Source organism: Salmo salar, chromosome ssa18 (assembly GCF_905237065.1).
Source record: "Salmo salar chromosome ssa18, Ssal_v3.1, whole genome shotgun sequence".
Taxonomy (NCBI): Eukaryota; Metazoa; Chordata; class Actinopteri; order Salmoniformes; family Salmonidae; genus Salmo; species Salmo salar.
The window spans coordinates 82116756-82140368 of NC_059459.1; the positions used below are offsets into that span (position 1 = coordinate 82116756).

Consider the following 23613-nt stretch of genomic DNA (forward strand, 5'->3'; position numbering starts at 1 on the left):
TGTTACTGGCCCAACTCTCTAACCGCTAGGCTACCTGCCACTCCTCTTGTTCCAGAGATGTATATTGGTGTCTAGATGCTGGACTGAGGTATTCTGATATGAATGGTTTGATCATTCAACTGGATGTATGATTGGATTGTCAGGAAGTAACACTGACACAACTTACCCCCACTTTCAGTCTTAGTTTCATCAGCTGTTATACGAAAGACAGAAACTGAATTGACTGCACAGGGCTTTTAAACAAGTAGCGCAATTTCAGTATTTAGCCAGGAAGTACCTAGGTTACATCTGAAATGGAACATATTCCGTATAAAATACTTCTGACCAGGGCCCATATGGGACGCAACCCAAGATTCCGGCATGCATGTGCTGCAATGTTATGTCCACATTACAATCAATCTATGTTACCTGTGTCCAGATGCTACGTTACGACCCATGACCCCCTGTGAGCGTGCTAGATATGCCGCGACACATGGCCCAATTGGAGCCTACATCCCCACGTGTGACGCCGCTGGACGATACACCCCTAAGCAATGTTCGGGCTCTACAGGTTAACACGGACGCACATATACACACACTAAATTCTCCAATTCAGTTGAATGTTACAGTAAATATTGTATGTGCAACATGTCTATTTCTGGTAGGTTACTGTTGGTGTGTGACCACTACTGGACAGAAGATTCAGGGTACGGAGACTCCACCAGGCACTGCTATCAACTGCTAGCAACTGTTCCACCAAGGTGTGTGTATATACATACTCATTCACTAAATGTTATTTCTTTGCAGCTGATTCTGGATGTTAATGTTTTTTGTCTAATTGTAGATGAAAGGCGTTGGAATGAAGTCTTTGAAAAGACGGACAGTTGTCTTTACTGTACGACAGGAACTGATTCACGCCCCATATAAATGCATGAAGAAATCCAGAGATTAAACTGTTGATTTACTTACTTTATTGTTGGTGTGATTATCTGAACCAGTCCATTTCTGGGAAATGGAGGAAGGAGTAGGACTGTATTACCGGCAGTTACAAGAAATGAAGGCAGTCAAATTCCACGTGACCATTTAGTAATTAGGCTTCTCCAAGCTCTGATGCTGGTGATGGTCATTAGTTGCCTGGTACTCAGCACTCTATTGTCCCTCTAATCACTCTGACATCAATGCAAATGTAAAACATTTCATGAGCTCATGTTGCGCAACATTTCTATAACCTATGCAATTGTCTGAGAACTGCCTCATGGCTTCTATTAGAAAGAGGATCCCATCAGCTTTCTATAGGTTAGATCTACTATATTTGCAGTACCAGTCAAAAGTTTGAACACACCTACTCATTCCAGGGTTTTCATCTAATATTTTCAACTATGACATAACACATGGAATCACATCTTAAACCAAAATATATTGAGATTCTTCAAAGTAGCCACCCTTTGCCTTGACAGCTTTGTACACTCTTGGCATTCTCTCAACCAGATTCATGGAATGCATTTCAATTAACGGGTGTGACTTAATTTGTGGAATTTCTTTCCTCAATGCGTAAGAGCCGATCAGTTGTGACAAGGTAGGGGTGGTATACAGAAAATAGCCCTATTTGTTATTTTAAGCCCAAGAACAGCTCAATGCAAAGAGAAACAGCCCATTACTTTAAGACAGGAAGGTCAGTCAATGCGGAACATTGCACTTAAAGAAACGTTCAAAGTTCTTAGTCTCAAAAACCAAGAGCTACGATGACTCATGAGGCTCACCACAGGAAAGGAAGACCCAGAGTTACCTCTCTTGCAGAGGATATGTTCAATAGAGATACCAGTCTTAGAATATGTGTTTCACAGAGTTCAAGTAAGACACCTCAACATCAACTGTTCGGAGGAGACTGCGTGAATCAGGCCTTCATGTTCGAATTGCTGCCAAGATACTACTTTCCGGAACAGACTATGGGAGGTGCACAGTACTACATGGAACTCTATTCCACATCAAGAAACTCATGCCAGCAGTAAGATTAGATTTAAAAAAAACGGATAAAAATACACTGAAGCAACACATGCATACAAACACACGATAACATACACCCATGTACGCTTGGATTTTGTGTTATAGATATGTGGTAGAGGCCTGAGGGCACACACTTAATATGTTGTGAAATCTGTTATGAATGTATGGTAATGTCTTTAAAATGTATAACTGCCTTGATTTTGCTGAACCCCAGGATGAGTAGCTTCTGCCTTGGCAGCAGCTAATGGGGATCCATAATAAATACTGCATTGGCTGAGTCCTTTTTTATTAAAATATTTTATTAATTATTATTTTTTTTTACTTTATTGAATATTCGAAACATACAATATACTTGCAGTGAAGCCGCTCAATAACTACATCATCCCAGTCGTCCAACAGATTCCCATTCAGAGCGACACACAGAAGCATCCAGGGTCAATTCTCTGCTCAAGGGCATGTTGAGCCCTCCCTGTGGCTCAGTTGGTAGAGCTTGGTGTGTGCATCGGGTTGTGGGTTCGATTCCCAGTACAAAAAAAAAATGCATGAAATGAAATGTATGTATTCACTACTGTAAGTCGCTCTGGATAAGAGTGTCTGCTAAATGACTAAAATGTAAATGTAATGTTGGCCGATCTACCACCAGGCCAAAAACTTGATCCCGAACCCTCCAATATCCCCCCCACAGTTCCCCAATAGCTGTCCCTCAACCATTCGAGACCCCTCCCACAGCCCCCCCAGGAAGAAAATAATAAAAAATACAATTAATTCCATTCCCCACCCCCAAGAACCCCCCAATGCACCAACAACCATGAGAATGAACTAAAGAGAGAAAAAAGGAAAAGACAGAAGAAAACAGCAAACAACAACGCAATTTAAAACAAAGGATATCAAGGACAATTAAATCATAACAGCAACGCCAACTGTAAATGTTTGTGTGCATGTCTGGCACTATTACATGTATGTGTTTATTTGAATGAGAGTGTGTGTATATGCATGTTCACAAACACTTGCACGGCATCAGCCTCAGGCAAACCGGCATTTGTTGTAAAAACACTGCCACTTAGTGTCATTCAAATGTACTTTTTTAAATGTTTTATTTGGACTTTTATCTTTGACCATCATTCTATCTCCCACACAGCAACTCCACTCCCACTTGTCTCCAATTCCACATACCAACCCTCAGCTTCCCTCAGCCCATCCCATGTATCTCTGCTGGCCACCCACTTCGGGTTTCCACGCAACACATATCTTTCAACTATGCTGTGATGTTTAACGTACAATATCAATCTATGTAATCGAATAGAATCCACAGATTGCGAGTTGAAGATAAATACTTTTACTAAGAGTTTTAGTATATTAGTAATTGACTGCATTTTCAGCCATTCCTGAACCTGAGACCAGAAACAGGCTACCTGAGGGCAATACCAAAACAAATGGTCTATTGATTCTGTATCCTCACAACAAAATCTGCAGAGCTTCGATGATTCTATTACCCAAATATTCAGCATTTTGTTGGTAGCAAGAATTCTATATAATCATTTTAGCTGAAAAGCACGAAGTCTTGAATCTTGCGTTTCATATATCAACTCAAATCTCTTCCCAACTATTTTGCAATCTGTATGGCGCAGTTGTCAACATCCTGGTCCTCAAATGAAACTGGTATACTTTCCTATTTATGCTATTTTTATTCCTCCGCAAGTTTTGATCCTTTATGTTGGGCAGACAGACCAGTTCCCTACCTCCTCCCGCTGCCACTTGCCTCCTCCATTTTTGGGGTAATGCTGTAATCAATTGGTTGTACTCTTGGATTGAGCAGACCTTTCCTTACAATTCTGATAACTCCATGAAGGCCATAATTCTACCATTCCAATTTACAATATCATTTATGAACAAAATACCCTGTTCAAACATATTTCCCATAAATACAGGTATTTTATCAACCAGCACATTTGACTTCAGCCATAATATGTGTTGTAATATTTGTTTTATCTTTTCAGGGGGGTGACATAGAACTTGTAGCCAGCTCTGCAATGCTTGTTTGAAAAAGAGAGATACTTTGAAAAAAGTATCATTTTCAATTAATCGAAAATGAGACATGGCAATCTGCACAAAGGCAAAATGGCCATTTTTAAACAATGGATGAGCTTTTCTTAGTAATCTACTTGAGAACCATATAGGGTTCAAGTAAAACCTTTGAATGAGTGAAGCTTTTAGAGAGAGGTTTAGTGCTTTTATGTTGAATAATCTCAACCCACCCAATTCATATTCATTATATAGATGGGCACATTCTATTTTGAAATTCATTGTGTAGAGCTTATTTATATCTTTTGTGATATGAATACTGAGTATGTCCACTTCACCATCAGCCCATTTTATGGGTAAACTGCAGGATAATGTAAAAGTCGAATTTTTGAAGGATTCAATACATAATATTGAACACTTATCATAATTAGGTTTATGTCCAGAGAGTACAGAAAAGTTATCTAGATCTTGAAAAAAGCGGCGGCGGCTTCCTCCATTGGCCAAGCAGAACAATGACACATTGCAGAGATCTAGCTTGCGGACTTAATTTAAAACTTGAGCCATCGAAATACATGGACACCTTTGTTTTAAACCTTGGATATCTAATCCTCTAATGTTGTTATTGGATCTGATTTTCATAGCTAACATTTCGATGGCCATAACGAATAGATATGGTGACCACGGACACCCTTGTTTATTCCTCTTGACAATTCAAAACTCTCTGAGAAGTAGCCGTTATTTTACACCTGGGGTTGCTATACATTATTTTTACCCATTTTATAAGAGAATTGCCGAAATTGAAAAAATCCAGGCATTTATAAATAAAATCCAGTTTTACTTTATCAAATGCCTTTTCAAAATCCGCTATAAATACCATTCCTGGCTTATTATACGTTTCATGTTCTATTATGTCTAGTAGTTGTCGTATATAATCTCCAATGTATCGTCCATGTAAAAAAAAATGTCTGATCATGATGAACAATACCAGGTAAAACCCTTTAAATTCTGAGTGCTATGCATTTTGCTAGTATTTTTACATCACAACATTGAAGTGTAAGGGGCCTCCAGTTTTTTAGATAGACTGGGTCTTTATATTTGCCATCTGGGTAGTGTTTTAATAATAGAGAAATCAGACCTTCCTGCTGAATACCTGACAAACTACCATTTCTATAGGAGTAGTTAAAACAAATCTAACAATGGAGCTTTTAGTATATAACAAAAAAACTTGATATACCTCTACCGGTATGCCATCAAGCCCTGGGATTTTCCCAGACTGAAAGGATTTAACCTCTATGGGCTATGTGGGACGCAAGCGTCCCACCCGTGGTGCACTCCATCAACAGCAGGTGCATTTCAAGAGCGGCAAATTTGAATCCAAATAAATGTCAAAATTCAAATTTTTCAAACATACAACTATTTTACACCCTTTGAAAGATAAACATCTCCTTAATCTAACCACGTTTTACGATTTCAAAAAGGTTTTACGGCGAAAGCATAAATTTAGAGTATGTTAGGACAGTACATTTACAAGAGTTGTGTGTAATGTTGTGCCAATTCAAAGACAGGCGTCACCAAAACCATAAAATCAGCTAAAATTATGCACTAACCTTTTACAATCTCCAACAGATGACACTCCTAGGACATTGTGTTAGACAATGCATGCATTTTTAGTTCTATCAAGTTCATATTTATATCCAAAAACAGCGTTTTACTGTGGCGTTGATGTTCAGGAAATCGTTTCCCTCCAATAACCGGCATTCAAGTCAGCACCACAAATTAAATAATTAAAATGAGAAAACATTGGTAAAATATTATATTGTCATTTAAAGAATTATAGATTTACATCTCTTGAACGCAATCAACTTGCCAGATTTAAAAATAACCTTACTGGGAAATCACACTTTGCAATAATCTGAGCACTGCGCCCAGAAAAATACGCGTTGCGATACAGACTAGCCGCCATGTTGGGGAGATCTAAAATCGAAAATACTATGTAAATAATCCATTACCTTTGATTCTCTTCATCAGATGTCACTTCCAGGTATCACAGGTCCATAACGAATGTAGTTTTGTTCAAAAAAGCTCATCATTTATGTCCAAAAATCTCCGTCTTGTTAGCACATGATCTAAGCCCGCCGGACTTCACTTCATGAACGAGGGGAAAAAATATATTTACGTTCGTTCAAACATGTCAAACGTTGTATAGCATAAATCATTAGGGCCTTTTTTAACCAGAACATGAATAATATTCAAGGTGGACGAATGCATTCTCTTTTATAACGTATTGGAACGAGGGTACCCAACATGAACTCGCGCGCCAGGTGTCTAATGGGCCATCATCGTTCCATGGCTCTTGTTCGGTCAGATCTCCCTCCAGAAGACTCAAAACACTTTGTAAAGGCTGGTGACATCTAGTGGAAGCAATAGGAAGTGCCAAAATATTCCTCAGCCCCTGTGTTTTTCAATGGCATAGGTTTAAAGGTAATACAACACATCAGGTATCCACTTCCTGTCAGAAAATGTCTCAGGGTTTTGCCTGCCAAATGAGTTCTGTTATACTCACAGACACCATTCAAACAGTTTTAGAAAATTTAGGGTGTTTTCTATCCATATATAATAAGTATATGCATATTCTAGTTACTGGGTAGGATTAGTAACCAGATTAAATCGGGTACATTTTTTTATCCAGCCGTGCAAATACTGCCCCCTAGCCCTAACAGGTTAACCTGTTGAGGATCCCTTGCTCTATTAAGCCCGGTATCGGGATTGTTTGACAACATCCGGCGAAATATGACATTAACCATTCTTGAAAATACATGTGTCTTACACCCTTCAAAAGATTAGAATGTTGGTAATCAAACTCCGTTGTCCGATTTAAAATAGCTAATACAGAGATAAAATTGCATGCTTTTCTTTGAGAAGAGCGAAAAACAACAACAAACTTTTTCTGCCATGACAGGTATGACACATTCACATCCGACGGTAAAAATATGACATACATTTTGATATCTTGCTCTTATTTCTCATCCTGGCGGTCCCAGTGATCAAATGAAGTGCCGTTTTCTTTGATAAAATCCATTTCTATAGCCTAACACGAAACATTTTGTAAACCGCTTGTGTCGTGAATTCTGTGTCTATCAACTTTTGACGATGCGTTTGGTCTAATTACACACACTAAGCAGACGTGTATCTAGTCATGGTTGGTTTCGTTGCAATCCTCTGGATGTTTGTAACACAGCCAAACTTGCTGTTTTTTTTTTGTGGGGCATATTGACCGAGATAATCTGATTTGAAGACAACGAGCAATGACGTCATTACGCACCAATAATATTCGCGATGTTTTGTTGATTGACAGTATTTTTGTCCAATGGTCATAGATTTTTTTGAAATCTTGCTTGGTAGATAGCCAATGAGCTGAGGGTAAAGCCAGTATGGGATGGTTATGGGTTGGAACACCAGCCCTTATCAGTAAATGCACGCGTAACGAACTTCATTCGTTCTTGAAGATCCGACTTGTTGCAGGCTTACACCGTTACGCACAGTTGTATTTTGTGAAGAGTAGTTTCAGCGATTTTTAGCGATTCCAAAGAAAATATCATGGCGATGAAATCTGGAAAAGCGAAGTCTAAGGTTAACTTTACTGATTTGCAAATTTTAGAAGAAATGGATAGAGAAAGTGAGACCGAATATTTGCTTGACGATGACTCGTCATCCAGCCATAGCTTTGATTCGGAAGCTGAAGAACTGTTTCTACAGGGAGAGGACATTCTTCTGGATCGGTGAGTACGAATGCCATTGTTTGTAATATAAATAAGTTGTAATTTTTTGGCAAAATAGTTTTTTTGTGTAATTTGTTGGGGGAGAACAGCAAAAAAACACATGGCCACTGTTGGGGGAGGGCAGGCAGGCAGGCCCACAACGGTCATAGTTGAATGAAACAGCACTTGACCATAGTGACTGCTCTATATATTACATATGACCCATAACCTATGTGTTTGTTTTTGGTGAATGTGTGTGTGTATGTATGCATTACATTTTTTATAAAAATATAATGGGGTCGTAGAACAGCAAAAAAGCACATGGCCACTGTTGGGGGAGGGCAGGCAGGCAGGCCCACAACGGTCATAGTTGAATGAAACAGCACTTGACCATAGTGACTGCTCTATATGACCCATAACCTATGTGTTTGTTTGGGTGAGTGTGTGTGTGTGTATGTATGCATTACATATTTTATAAAAATAGAATGGGGTCGTAGAACAGCAAAAAAGCACATGGCCACTGTTGGGGGAGGGCAGGCAGGCAGGCCCACAACGGTCATAGTTGAATGAAACAGCACTTGACCATAGTGACTGCTCTATATGACCCATAACCTATGTGTTTGTTTGGGTGAATGTGTGTGTGTATGTATGCATTACATTTTTTATAAAAATAGAATGGGGTAGAACATGTGTTTATTTTACGTGATGATACAAGGCTCATATATAACAAATATTTTTTGAAATGTTTTCTTTCAGTGGTAGCGACTCTGACTGGGAGCCCCCGGTGTCAAGGTGCCCATCCCCCGATGAAGCTGGTTCGTCCAGCCAGAGACCTGCTGTCTCTGGCGCCACACCTACCCCCGCCCGGCCATCTCGAGGTGGGAAGAAGTCAAATAAGCGGAGGAAGGGAACCGTGGAACCTGCTGGCAGAGAGGTAGATGAGCGTTGGCACACTGTGCTGGTGGAGGATGAAGATCAAGTTCCACCAGTATTTTGGCCGAAAAGGCAGCCTGGGCCACAACTGGACATGACAGCGAAGTACAGCCCCCTTCAACTATTTCAGCTGTTTTTCACCCCGTCAGTTATTGATTCACTTGTGTGCAACACCAACAAGTATGGAGCAAAAAAGCTAGCAGGCAAGAAAGATGCATGGAAGCCCATTTTCATGCAAGAGCTTTTCTGCTTCCTTTCAATTGTAATTTACATGGGGCTGGTGAAGCTGAAATCCCTCAAGGCTTACTGGAAAACATCCCCGCTCTATCAACTGCCTTTCCCACCCACTGTGATGTCCTGTAAAAGGTTTTTATATATCTTACGGGCGCTTCACATCAGTGACCCTAAAGTTGATGAGGCCAATGACAAGAGGAGAGGCACCGCAAAGTTTGATAAGCTATGTAAAATCAAACCTCTCTACCCCAGCATGGTTGAGGCCTGCAAGACTTATTTTCAGCCCGCCCAGAACTTGTCAATTGATGAGAGGATGGTAGCCTCAAAGGCCCGAATCAGTCTAAAGCAATACATGCGGAACAAACCAACAAAATGGGGATACAAGCTGTTTGTTTTGGCGGATTCTGTGTGTGCGTACACCTGCAATTTTTTTGTTTATGAGGGGAAAAGCTCTTTTGCAACCGGTAAGGGACTGAGTTATGACTCTGTGATGGATCTGTTGGATTTTAAACTTCTGGGGAGTGGCTACAAACTCTGTGGACAATTTTTACACAAGCCCTGCCCTTTTCACAGACCTCAGGAAGCTGAATGTGTGGGCTTGTGGCACCATTCGGTCCAACAGAGTGGGTTTTCCGAAGACGAAGGTGAATGACATGCCTAAGCGGGCTGAGCGGGGAGCGATACGATGGATTCGCCAAGATGGCCTGCTCTTCGTGAAGTGGATGGATACCAGAGAGGTGGTGATGTGCAGTACTATCCACAAGTCCTTCAGTGGCGATCACGTCGTTAGGCGTGTGAAGGGCGCTACTGGGGAATGGGCCACAAAACATGTCCCCATTCCTGCGGCTATCAAGGATTACAACAAGGGCATGGGAGGTGTGGACCTTTCAGACGCACTGATCGGATATTACAATGTTCTCCACAAGACCATGAAATGGTACAAGACATTGTTTTATCACTTCATCGACATTGCTGTCGTCAATTCCTTCATACTCCAGAAGGAAATGGCTAAGAGCTGTGGACAGCCCCCCATCTCCCAGCTAGCCTTCAGGGAGCAGCTCATCCAGGAGCTTGCAGACTACAGCACAAAGTCAACTGCATCACCTTCTGCCCCCTCTACCCCTGCCCCCTATACTCCGGCCGCCAGTAGTGTTCACATGCCGAAGTTTATAACAGCAGGGATGAATGTGCCTCCGGGCCAAAAGGCCACAGCATGGAGGCGGCGTTGTGTTCTTTGCCGCATGAAGTCCCCCATCACCTGCAACACATGTTCGGTTTGCCTGTGCTTTACATCAGAAAGGGACTGCTATGGGACATGGCACGAGCAGCGGAATATTGTGTAGAGGACTGAGGGTCTTCCAAGGGTCTACCTACCACTGTTATTTTTTTGTAAATATTTTTTTATTTTTTGGGGGGCATTTTGTGTAGGTATTTGCATAAAAATGTACCTTTTTTTTGTAAATATTGTTTTATTTTTGGGGGGGCATTTTGTGTAGGTATTTGCATAAAAATGTACCTTTTGGCAGCTTTTCTGACCAATGTTTTTTGCACATTTGCATTTTCCTACTTTGTATATAGTTATTTGCACAAAAAATGTACCTTTTGGCAGCTTTTCTGACCAATGTTTTTTGCACACTTTCATTCCAAAAATTGTTGGATTAGCATTTTCTTACTTTGTATATAGTTATTTGCACTAAAAATGTACCTTCTTTTGACAACTCTTTTCTGACCAATAACCTCTGCACATTTTTACAAAAAAATATTTTATAGGTATTTGCATAAAAATTTATAAAAAATAAAAAAGTGCCACATTTTTATAAAAAGTGTTTTTTTTTATGATACAATTGCATATTGTTATGTTGTATATAGTTAGTGGCATAAAAATATCACTTCACCAATTCGGCCACTTGGACACATTAGGGAAACTTGTGTGGGACACCTGGGTGACTTCATGCTAAATGTCATGTAGCTCACTCATTTTTTAAGTTATCAATCTGAAACTTTGCACAACTACAGTTGCCCTCATGTGTTCTCCAACTAAATTGTCCCCAGCATCCTATCTGACTGTTTGGCATTTCTTTTACATTGAAAGATGATGCTACAACAATAACAAAACAGAAAATGTATGCTCTTTCTCTTTTCTTCTACCAGATCTATTGTGTTACATTCTCCTACATTCAAATTTACATTGCCACAAACTTCAGAATGTTTCCTTTCAAATGATACCAAGAATATGCATATCCTTGCTTCTGGGCCTGAGCTGCAGGCAGTTAGATTTGGGTATGTCTTCAGGCAGAAATTGAGACGAAGGGGGGGGATCCCCAACAGGTTAACGGGTGTGACTTAATTTGTGGAATTTCTTTCCTCAATGCGTAAGAGCCGATCAGTTGTGACAAGGTAGGGGTGGTATACAGAAAATAGCCCTATTTGTTATTTTAAGCCCAAGTCCATATTATGGCAAGAACAGCTCAATGCAAAGAGAAACAGCCCATTACTTTAAGACAGGAAGGTCAGTCAATGCGGAACATTGCACTTAAAGAAACGTTCAAAGTTCTTAGTCTCAAAAACCAAGAGCTACGATGACTCATGAGGCTCACCACAGGAAAGGAAGACCCAGAGTTACCTCTCTTGCAGAGGATATGTTCAATAGAGATACCAGTCTTAGAATATGTGTTTCACAGAGTTCAAGTAAGACACCTCAACATCAACTGTTCGGAGGAGACTGCGTGAATCAGGCCTTCATGTTCGAATTGCTGCCAAGATACTACTTTCCGGAACAGACTATGGGAGGTGCACAGTACTACATGGAACTCTATTCCACATCAAGAAACTCATGCCAGCAGTAAGATTAGATTTTAAAAAACGGATAAAAATACACTGAAGCAACACATGCATACAAACACACGATAACATACACCCATGTACGCTTGGATTTTGTGTTATAGATATGTGGTAGAGGCCTGAGGGCACACACTTAATATGTTGTGAAATCTGTTATGAATGTATGGTAATGTCTTTAAAATGTATAACTGCCTTGATTTTGCTGAACCCCAGGATGAGTAGCTTCTGCCTTGGCAGCAGCTAATGGGGATCCATAATAAATACTGCGTGGGCTGAGTCCTTTTTTATTAAAATATTTTATTAATTATTTTTTTTTACTTTATTGAATATTCGAAACATACAATATACTTGCAGTGAAGCCGCTCAATACTACATCATCCCAGTCGTCCAACAGATTCCCATTCAGGCAGCGGCTGTTGAGCCCTCCCTTCTCAGTTGTAACTTTTGTCAATGCCAGTTGTGGTACAAAAAAAAATGCATGAAATGAAATGTATGTATTCACTACTGTAAGTCGCTCTGGATAAGAGTGTCTGCTAAATGACTAAAATGTAAATGTAATGTTGGCCGATCTACCACCAGGCCAAAAACTTGATCCCGAACCCTCCAATATCCCCCCCACAGTTCCCCAATAGCTGTCCCTCAACCATTCGAGACCCCTCCCACAGCCCCCCCAGGAAGAAAAATAATAAAAAATACAATTAATTCCATTCCCCACCCCCAAGAACCCCCCAATGCACCAACAACCATGAGAATGAACTAAAGAGAGAAAAAAGGAAAAGACAGAAGAAAACAGCAAACAACAACGCAATTTAAAACAAAGGATATCAAGGACAATTAAATCATAACAGCAACGCCAACTGTAAATGTTTGTGTGCATGTCTGGCACTATTACATGTATGTGTTTATTTGAATGAGAGTGTGTGTATATGCATGTTCACAAACACTTGCACGGCATCAGCCTCAGGCAAACCGGCATTTGTTGTAAAAACACTGCCACTTAGTGTCATTCAAATGTACTTTTTAAATGTTTTATTTGGACTTTTATCTTTGACCATCATTCTATCTCCCACACAGCAACTCCACTCCCACTTGTCTCCAATTCCACATACCAACCCTCAGCTTCCCTCAGCCCATCCCATGTATCTCTGCTGGCCACCCACTTCGGGTTTCCACGCAACACATATCTTTCAACTATGCTGTGATGTTTAACGTACAATATCAATCTATGTAATCGAATAGAATCCACAGATTGCGAGTTGAAGATAAATACTTTTACTAAGAGTTTTAGTATATTAGTAATTGACTGCATTTTCAGCCATTCCTGAACCCGAGACCAGAAACAGGCTACCTGAGGGCAATACCAAAACAAATGGTCTATTGATTCTGTATCCTCACAACAAAATCTGCAGAGCTTCGATGATTCTATTACCCAAATATTCAGCATTTTGTTGGTAGCAAGAATTCTATATAATCATTTTAGCTGAAAAGCACGAAGTCTTGAATCTTGCGTTTTATATATCAACTCAAATCTCTTCCCAACTACTTTGCAATCTGTATGGCGCAGTTGTCAACATCCTGGTCCTCAAATGAAACTGGTATACTTTCCTATTTATGCTATTTTTATTCCTCCGCAAGTTTTGATCCTTTATGTTGGGCAGACAGACCAGTTCCCTACCTCCTCCCGCTGCCACTTGCCTCCTCCATTTTTGGGGTAATGCTGTAATCAATTGGTTGTACTCTTGGATTGAGCAGACCTTTCCTTACAATTCTGATAACTCCATGAAGGCCATAATTCTACCATTCCAATTTACAATATCATTTATGAACAAAATACCCTGTTCAAACATATTTCCCATAAATACAGGTATTTTATCAACCAGCACATTTGACTTCAGCCATAATATGTGTTGTAATATTTGTTTTATCTTTTCAGGGGGGTGACATAGAAATTGTAGCCAGCTCTGCAATGCTTGTTTGAAAAAGAGAGATACTTTGAAAAAAGTATCATTTTCAATTAATCGAAAATGAGACATGGCAATCTGCACAAAGGCAAAATGGCCATTTTTAAACAATGGATGAGCTTTTCTTAGTAATCTACTTGAGAACCATATAGGGTTCAAGTAAAACCTTTGAATGAGTGAAGCTTTTAGAGAGAGGTTTAGTGCTTTTATGTTTAATAATCTCAACCCACCCAATTCATATTCATTATATAGATGGGCACATTCTATTTTGAAATTCATTGTGTAGAGCTTATTTATATCTTTTGTGATATGAATACTGAGTATGTCTACTTCACCATCAGCCCATTTTATGGGTAAACTGCAGGATAATGTAAAAGTCGAATTTTTGAAGGATTCAATACATAATATTGAACACTTATCATAATTAGGTTTATGTCCAGAGAGTACAGAAAAGTTATCTAGATCTTCAATGACACATTGCAGAGATCTAGCTTGCGGACTTAATTTAAAACTTGAGCCATCGAAATACATGGACACCTTTGTTTTAAACCTTGGATATCTAATCCTCTAATGTTGTTATTGGATCTGATTTTCATAGCTAACATTTCGATGGCCATAACGAATAGATATGGTGACCACGGACACCCTTGTTTAATTCCTCTTGACAATTCAAAACTCTCTGAGAAGTAGCCGTTATTTTACTATTTTACACCTGGGGTTGCTATACATTATTTTTACCCATTTTATAAGAGAATTGCCGAAATTGAAAAAATCCAGGCATTTATAAATAAAATCCAGTTTTACTTTATCAAATGCCTTTTCAAAATCCGCTATAAATACCATTCCTGGCTTATTATACGTTTCATGATGTTCTATTATGTCTAGTAGTTGTCGTATATAGTCTCCAATGTATCGTCCATGTAAAAAAAACTGTCTGATCATGATGAACAATACCAGGTAAAACCCTTTAAATTCTGAGTGCTATGCATTTTGCTAGTATTTTTACATCACAACATTGAAGTGTAAGGGGCCTCCAGTTTTTTAGATAGACTGGGTCTTTATATTTGCCATCTGGGTAGTGTTTTAATAATAGAGAAATCAGACCTTCCTGCTGAATACCTGACAAACTACCATTTCTATAGGAGTAGTTAAAACAAATCTAACAATGGAGCTTTTAGTATATAACAAAAAAACTTGATATACCTCTACCGGTATGCCATCAAGCCCTGGGATTTTCCCAGACTGAAAGGATTTAATAGTTTCAAAACGTTTTTCTTCTGTAATTTGGTCTTCGCACTGATCTTTCTGTACATTTGTTAATTTTCCAGTTTTTATATTATTTGGAAAGAATTGCTTACCATAATACGGAAAAAAAAATGTATGAAATGTACAATTGCATTCACTACTGTAAGTCGCTCTGGATAAGAGCATCTGCTAAATGTTCAAATTTAAATGTAAATGTACAATCTTCATTCAGTGGGAAAGGATGAGACGGAAAAGTGAACATCTGCCTAAAATAATTAGCTTCCTCTTCTAAAATATCATTGGGAGAATCATAGATGACTCCGTCTTCAGTAACGATTTTATGCAAATCATTTTTGTTAGCGTTCCTGTATGGGAGATTCAGGAATAATTGCTGCATTTTTCTCCATATTCCATACACTTTGCTTTATTTTTGTAATAGATTACATTAGATTGTTCTTGAATAAGTTCCACATGTTCGATTTGTTTTTTCTCTAACTTATTTTGTACCTCTGTAGTATATTTTTTATTGCTATCTACCTGTACTATTAGTTCATGGATTTCCCTTGTTAGTCTTGTCTCTTTAGCCAGAAACTGTTTTTTTATGGGTGGTGGTCCCCAACAACAAGATATGGGTGGTCCCCAGTCCACCTGGCCATGCTGATGCTCCAGTTTCAACTGTTCTGCTGCGGCTATCGAGCCCTGACCTGTTCACCGGACGTGCTACCTGTCCCAGACCTGCTGTTTTCAACTCTCTAGAGACAGCAGGAGCGATAGAGATACTCTGAATGATCGACGACAACTGTGATTATTATTATTTGACCCTGCTGGTCATCTATGAACATTTGAACATCTTAGCCATGTTCTGTTATAATCTCCACCTGGCACAGCCAGAAGAGGACTGGCCACCCCTCATAGCCTGGTTCCTCTCTAGGTTTCTTCCTAGGTTCTGGCCTTTCTAGGGAGTTTTTCCTATCCACCGTGCTTCTACACCTGCAATGCTTGCTGTTTGGGGTTTTAGGCTGGGTTTCTGTACAGCACTTTGTGACATCAGCTGACGTAAGATGGGCTTTATCAATCAATTTGATTGATTCGATTGATTGCATGTGACGCACAATCCAGCTACGCTCTGAAGATGCAAGTCTACATGGGCTAGGATGCAAGTCTACGTGAGCTGAGTTCTACCGCATGGGCTTTTTCCTACAGCAGGCCGGCAGCCTGGGAAAACGGGACACTATCGTTCATCACACCTTATAACTCTTCTGCGGTAAAATCTCATAACCCAACGAGTTATCTGCAGCTACCGCCACAACATATATTTTCAGTGATTTATGTTCCATTTCAGCGGTACAGTTGATAACCATGGCTATGAATGCTAAGAAACCAACCTTACTGAAACACGTTATTCCTATCACTCTCTATTGGCCTCGGCATACTCACAGGGAGCCTCTCAGGATCCCTTGAAACTGGACCCATCTTCCTCTACTACTCTCTTCACTGCCTATGAAGATTCCTTCAGAGAAAATGACTCAAGTAAAAGTGTAAATCACCCAGTAAATATTACTTGAGTAAAGTTTTAAAAGTTTCAGCAAATATACTGAAGTATCAACATGAAATGTAATTGATAAAATATACTTAAGTTCAAAAGTAAAAGTATAAATCATTTCAAATTCATTATATTAAGCAAACCAGACGGCACCATTTTCTTGTTTTTTTTATTTGATTACGGATAGCCAGTGTCACACCAACTCTCAGACATAATTTGCAAAGGAAGCATTTGTGTTTAGTGAGTCTGTTAGATCAGAGGCAGTAGGGATGACCAGGGATGTTCTCTTGATAAGTGTGTGAATTAGACCATTTTTTTCTGTCCTGCTAATCATTCAAAATCTAACGAGTACTTTTGGGTGTCGGGGAAAATGTATGGAGTAAAAAGTACATTATTTTCTTTAGGAATGTAGTGAAGTGAAAGTTGAAATAAATAGAAGTAGTAAAGTAAAGATACCCCAAAATACTACTTAAGTAGTACTTTAAAGAATTTTTACATAAGTACTTTACACCACCAGCTAATGGCCGACATCGGGATCTCTTGTTGGGTTAATGAGGCAACTAGTCACACCTGTGACAGATCCTTTAAAAGGAGAGGTGGAAGAGGTAGACCATAACTCACAGACAACAGAGAGACAACCAGTGAATCCCTTGGAAGAGTGCAGAAGGTGAGCTTGTGATATTATTTAGTAGACTTGCTGCCTCTCAAATGGCACGTTGATCTTATGTGGCCCTGGTCAAGTGTAGTGCACTATATATGACCCCCCTGAATTTAAGAGCATAGACTAATAGTTACCTTTGTAGTGAATAGAAGTCTCTGTCAAGATCTAGTCTGCTTCCCCTTCCCTGCGTAGTGCACTGTGGGCCCTCGTCAAAGGTGGTTCACTACATAAGGAATGAGGAGCCATTTGGGAAGGATTCATATTCCTGTGTGCCAGGCTCTTCAACCACATACAATAGATTAGATGATACCTGAATTTTAGTGGAAGAATCGTAGCGCGCCGTGTTGCCGATACTCGCTTGTTGGGGTCCTCAGGACTGGGTTTAGCAATTGTTGCATAAGTTTTGTACTTAACACAGGGTTTCCTCAACCTCTCCTCTAGTACCCACAGCCATTCCAGATGATTTAAAATGCTCAACTAATCTCGCTCTTGTTCGCTCTCTCTCTCTCAGGAGACTATCACCATGGCGATATTGACCATCATTCTGCTTGTTAGCACAGCTTTTGCTCTGGGAGGTAAGAGTGATGTACCTCACACTTACTCACCAACATTTGAATAAAAACGTTAGTGGGTGTTGATCTGTCCTATTCACACACGTACGTATTAATGTTTTGTTTCATAACCAGTTGTCCCTTGGGCAGCCATTATCAACCGTGACACTGGAGAGAAGGTTGTCTTGCTCAAGGGCACATAGACAGATATTTTAACTTGACATTCAGGGATTAAAACTAGGAACCTTTGTGTTACTGGCCCAACTCTCTAACCGCTAGGCTACCTGCCACTCCTCTTGTTCCAGAGATGTATATTGGTGTCTAGATGCTGGACTGAGGTATTCTGATATGAATGGTTTGATCATTCAACTGGATGTATGATTGGATTGTCAGGAAGTAACACTGACACAACTTACCCCCACTTTCAGTCTTAGTTTCATCAGCTGTTATACAAAAGACAGAAACTGAATTGACTGCACAGGGCTTTTAAACAAGTAGCGCAATTTCAGTATTTAGCCAGGAAGTACCTAGGTTACATCTGAAATGGAACATACTCTGTATAAAATACTTCTGACCAGGGCCCATATGGGACGCAACCCAAGATTCCGGCATGCATGTGCTGCAATGTTATGTCCACATTACAATCAATCTATGTTACCTGTGTCCAGATGCTACGTTACGACCCATGACCCCCTGTGAGCGTGCTAGATATGCCGCGACACATGGCCCAATTGGAGCCTACATCCCCACGTGTGACGCCGCTGGACGATACACCCCTAAGCAATGTTCGGGCTCTACAGGTTAACACGGACGCACATATACACACACTAAATTCTCCAATTCAGTTGAATGTTACAGTAAATATTGTATGTGCAACATGTCTATTTCTGGTAGGTTACTGTTGGTGTGTGACCACTACTGGACAGAAGATTCAGGGTACGGAGACTCCACCAGGCACTGCTATCAACTGCTAGCAACTGTTCCACCAAGGTGTGTGTATATACATACTCATTCACTAAATGTTATTTCTTTGCAGCTGATTCTGGATGTTAATGTTTTTTGTCTAATTGTAGATGAAAGGCGTTGGAATGAAGTCTTTGAAAAGACGGACAGTTGTCTTTACTGTACGACAGGAACTGATTCACGCCCCATATAAATGCATGAAGAAATCCAGAGATTAAACTGTTGATTTACTTACTTTATTGTTGGTGTGATTATCTGAACCAGTCCATTTCTGGGAAATGGAGGAAGGAGTAGGACTGTATTACCGGCAGTTACAAGAAATGAAGGCAGTCAAATTCCACGTGACCATTTAGTAATTAGGCTTCTCCAAGCTCTGATGCTGGTGATGGTCATTAGTTGCCTGGTACTCAGCACTCTATTGTCCCTCTAATCACTCTGACATCAATGCAAATGTAAAACATTTCATGAGCTCATGTTGCGCAACATTTCTATAACCTATGCAATTGTCTGAGAACTGCCTCATGGCTTCTATTAGAAAGAGGATCCCATCAGCTTTCTATAGGTTAGATCTACTATATTTGCAGTACCAGTCAAAAGTTTGAACACACCTACTCATTCCAGGGTTTTCATCTAATATTTTCAACTATGACATAACACATGGAATCACATCTTAAACCAAAATATATTGAGATTCTTCAAAGTAGCCACCCTTTGCCTTGACAGCTTTGTACACTCTTGGCATTCTCTCAACCAGATTCATGGAATGCATTTCAATTAACGGGTGTGACTTAATTTGTGGAATTTCTTTCCTCAATGCGTAAGAGCCGATCAGTTGTGACAAGGTAGGGGTGGTATACAGAAAATAGCCCTATTTGTTATTTTAAGCCCAAGAACAGCTCAATGCAAAGAGAAACAGCCCATTACTTTAAGACAGGAAGGTCAGTCAATGCGGAACATTGCACTTAAAGAAACGTTCAAAGTTCTTAGTCTCAAAAACCAAGAGCTACGATGACTCATGAGGCTCACCACAGGAAAGGAAGACCCAGAGTTACCTCTCTTGCAGAGGATATGTTCAATAGAGATACCAGTCTTAGAATATGTGTTTCACAGAGTTCAAGTAAGACACCTCAACATCAACTGTTCGGAGGAGACTGCGTGAATCAGGCCTTCATGTTCGAATTGCTGCCAAGATACTACTTTCCGGAACAGACTATGGGAGGTGCACAGTACTACATGGAACTCTATTCCACATCAAGAAACTCATGCCAGCAGTAAGATTAGATTTAAAAAAACGGATAAAAATACACTGAAGCAACACATGCATACAAACACACGATAACATACACCCATGTACGCTTGGATTTTGTGTTATAGATATGTGGTAGAGGCCTGAGGGCACACACTTAATATGTTGTGAAATCTGTTATGAATGTATGGTAATGTCTTTAAAATGTATAACTGCCTTGATTTTGCTGAACCCCAGGATGAGTAGCTTCTGCCTTGGCAGCAGCTAATGGGGATCCATAATAAATACTGCATTGGCTGAGTCCTTTTTTATTAAAATATTTTATTAATTATTTTTTTTTACTTTATTGAATATTCGAAACATACAATATACTTGCAGTGAAGCCGATCAATAACTACATCATCCCAGTCGTCCAACAGATTCCCATTCAGAGCGACACACAGAAGCATCCAGGGTCAATTCTCTGCTCAAGGGCATGTTGAGCCCTCCCTGTGGCTCAGTTGGTAGAGCTTGGTGTGTCAATGCCCGATTCCCAGTACAAAAAAAAAATGCATGAAATGAAATGTATGTATTCACTACTGTAAGTCGCTCTGGATAAGAGTGTCTGCTAAATGACTAAAATGTAAATGTAATGTTGGCCGATCTACCACCAGGCCAAAAACTTGATCCCGAACCCTCCAATATCCCCCCCACAGTTCCCCAATAGCTGTCCCTCAACCATTCGAGACCCCTCCCACAGCCCCCCCAGGAAGAAAAATAATAAAAAATACAATTAATTCCATTCCCCACCCCCAAGAACCCCCCAATGCACCAACAACCATGAGAATGAACTAAAGAGAGAAAAAAGGAAAAGACAGAAGAAAACAGCAAACAACAACGCAATTTAAAACAAAGGATATCAAGGACAATTAAATCATAACAGCAACGCCAACTGTAAATGTTTGTGTGCATGTCTGGCACTATTACATGTATGTGTTTATTTGAATGAGAGTGTGTGTATATGCATGTTCACAAACACTTGCACGGCATCAGCCTCAGGCAAACCGGCATTTGTTGTAAAAACACTGCCACTTAGTGTCATTCAAATGTACTTTTTAAATGTTTTATTTGGACTTTTATCTTTGACCATCATTCTATCTCCCACACAGCAACTCCACTCCCACTTGTCTCCAATTCCACATACCAACCCTCAGCTTCCCTCAGCCCATCCCATGTATCTCTGCTGGCCACCCACTTCGGGTTTCCACGCAACACATATCTTTCAACTATGCTGTGATGTTTAACGTACAATATCAATCTATGTAATCGAATAGAATCCACAGATTGCGAGTTGAAGATAAATACTTTTACTAAGAGTTTTAGTATATTAGTAATTGACTGCATTTTCAGCCATTCCTGAACCTGAGACCAGAAACAGGCTACCTGAGGGCAATACCAAAACAAATGGTCTATTGATTCTGTATCCTCACAACAAAATCTGCAGAGCTTCGATGATTTTATTACCCAAATATTCAGCATTTTGTTGGTAGCAAGAATTCTATATAATCATTTTAGCTGAAAAGCACGAAGTCTTGAATCTTGTGTTTCATATATCAACTCAAATCTCTTCCCAACTATTTTGCAATCTGTATGGCGCAGTTGTCAACATCCTGGTCCTCAAATGAAACTGGTATACTTTCCTATTTATGCTATTTTTATTCCTCCGCAAGTTTTGATCCTTTATGTTGGGCAGACAGACCAGTTCCCTACCTCCTCCCGCTGCCACTTGCCTCCTCCATTTTTGGGGTAATGCTGTAATCAATTGGTTGTACTCTTGGATTGAGCAGACCTTTCCTTACAGTTCTGATAACTCCATGAAGGCCATAATTCTACCATTCCAATTTACAATATCATTTATGAACAAAATACCCTGTTCAAACATATTTCCCATAAATACAGGTATTTTATCAACCAGCACATTTGACTTCAGCCATAATATGTGTTGTAATATTTGTTTTATCTTTTCAGGGGGGTGACATAGAACTTGTAGCCAGCTCTGCAATGCTTGTTTGAAAAAGAGAGATACTTTGAAAAAAGTATCATTTTCAATTAATCGAAAATGAGACATGGCAATCTGCACAAAGGCAAAATGGCCATTTTTAAACAATGGATGAGCTTTTCTTAGTAATCTACTTGAGAACCATATAGGGTTCAAGTAAAACCTTTGAATGAGTGAAGCTTTTAGAGAGAGGTTTAGTGCTTTTATGTTGAATAATCTCAACCCACCCAATTCATATTCATTATATAGATGGGCACATTCTATTTTGAAATTCATTGTGTAGAGCTTATTTATATCTTTTGTGATATGAATACTGAGTATGTCCACTTCACCATCAGCCCATTTTATGGGTAAACTGCAGGATAATGTAAAAGTCGAATTTTTGAAGGATTCAATACATAATATTGAACACTTATCATAATTAGGTTTATGTCCAGAGAGTACAGAAAAGTTATCTAGATCTTCAATGACACATTGCAGAGATCTAGCTTGCGGACTTAATTTAAAACTTGAGCCATCGAAATACATGGACACCTTTGTTTTAAACCTTGGATATCTAATCCTCTAATGTTGTTATTGGATCTGATTTTCATAGCTAACATTTCGATGGCCATAACGAATAGATATGGTGACCACGGACACCCTTGTTTATTCCTCTTGACAATTCAAAACTCTCTGAGAAGTAGCCGTTATTTTACACCTGGGGTTGCTATACATTATTTTTACCCATTTTATAAGAGAATTGCCGAAATTGAAAAAATCCAGGCATTTATAAATAAAATCCAGTTTTACTTTATCAAATGCCTTTTCAAAATCCGCTATAAATACCATTCCTGGCTTATTATACGTTTCATGATGTTCTATTATGTCTAGTAGTTGTCGTATATAATCTCCAATGTATCGTCCATGTAAAAAAAATGTCTGATCATGATGAACAATACCAGGTAAAACCCTTTAAATTCTGAGTGCTATGCATTTTGCTAGTATTTTTACATCACAACATTGAAGTGTAAGGGGCCTCCAGTTTTTTAGATAGACTGGGTCTTTATATTTGCCATCTGGGTAGTGTTTTAATAATAGAGAAATCAGACCTTCCTGCTGAATACCTGACAAACTACCATTTCTATAGGAGTAGTTAAAACAAATCTAACAATGGAGCTTTTAGTATATAACAAAAAAACTTGATATACCTCTACCGGTATGCCATCAAGCCCTGGGATTTTCCCAGACTGAAAGGATTTAACCTCTATGGGCTATGTGGGACGCAAGCGTCCCACCCGTGGTGCACTCCATCAACAGCAGGTGCATTTCAAGAGCGGCAAATTTGAATCCAAATAAATGTCAAAATTCAAATTTTTCAAACATACAACTATTTTACACCCTTTGAAAGATAAACATCTCCTTAATCTAACCACGTTTTACGATTTCAAAAAGGTTTTACGGCGAAAGCATAAATTTAGAGTATGTTAGGACAGTACATTTACAAGAGTTGTGTGTAATGTTGTGCCAATTCAAAGACAGGCGTCACCAAAACCATAAAATCAGCTAAAATTATGCACTAACCTTTTACAATCTCCAACAGATGACACTCCTAGGACATTGTGTTAGACAATGCATGCATTTTTAGTTCTATC

General features: G+C 39.5%; 1 protein-coding gene across 2 annotated transcripts; it reads left to right on the forward strand.

Moving 5' to 3' along the window:
• The first annotated feature begins 7516 nt into the window (after positions 1-7516).
• LOC106591423 (piggyBac transposable element-derived protein 4-like) lies at positions 7517-10671 on the forward strand. Of its 2 annotated transcripts, none has more exons than XM_045701679.1 (2): positions 7517-7784; positions 8520-10671. In XM_045701679.1, the coding sequence occupies exons 1-2, from the start codon at positions 7603-7605 to the stop codon at positions 9580-9582; spliced, it is 1245 nt and encodes a 414-aa protein (XP_045557635.1). In that variant the 5' UTR covers positions 7517-7602; the 3' UTR covers positions 9583-10671. Both variants share the same exon structure in this region, with proteins under 2 accessions (XP_045557635.1, XP_045557636.1).
• Positions 10672-23613: the final 12942 nt, after the last annotated feature.

Excerpts from the sequence above, each read along its gene's own strand:
- LOC106591423 (XM_045701679.1), top strand. The coding sequence starts at position 7,603 with ATGGCGATGAAATCTGGAAAAGCGAAGTCTAAGGTTAACTTTACTGAT. Across the intron at positions 7,785-8,519 it reads GAGGACATTCTTCTGGATCG|TGGTAGCGACTCTGACTGGG; the intron begins GTGAGTACGAAT and ends GTTTTCTTTCAG.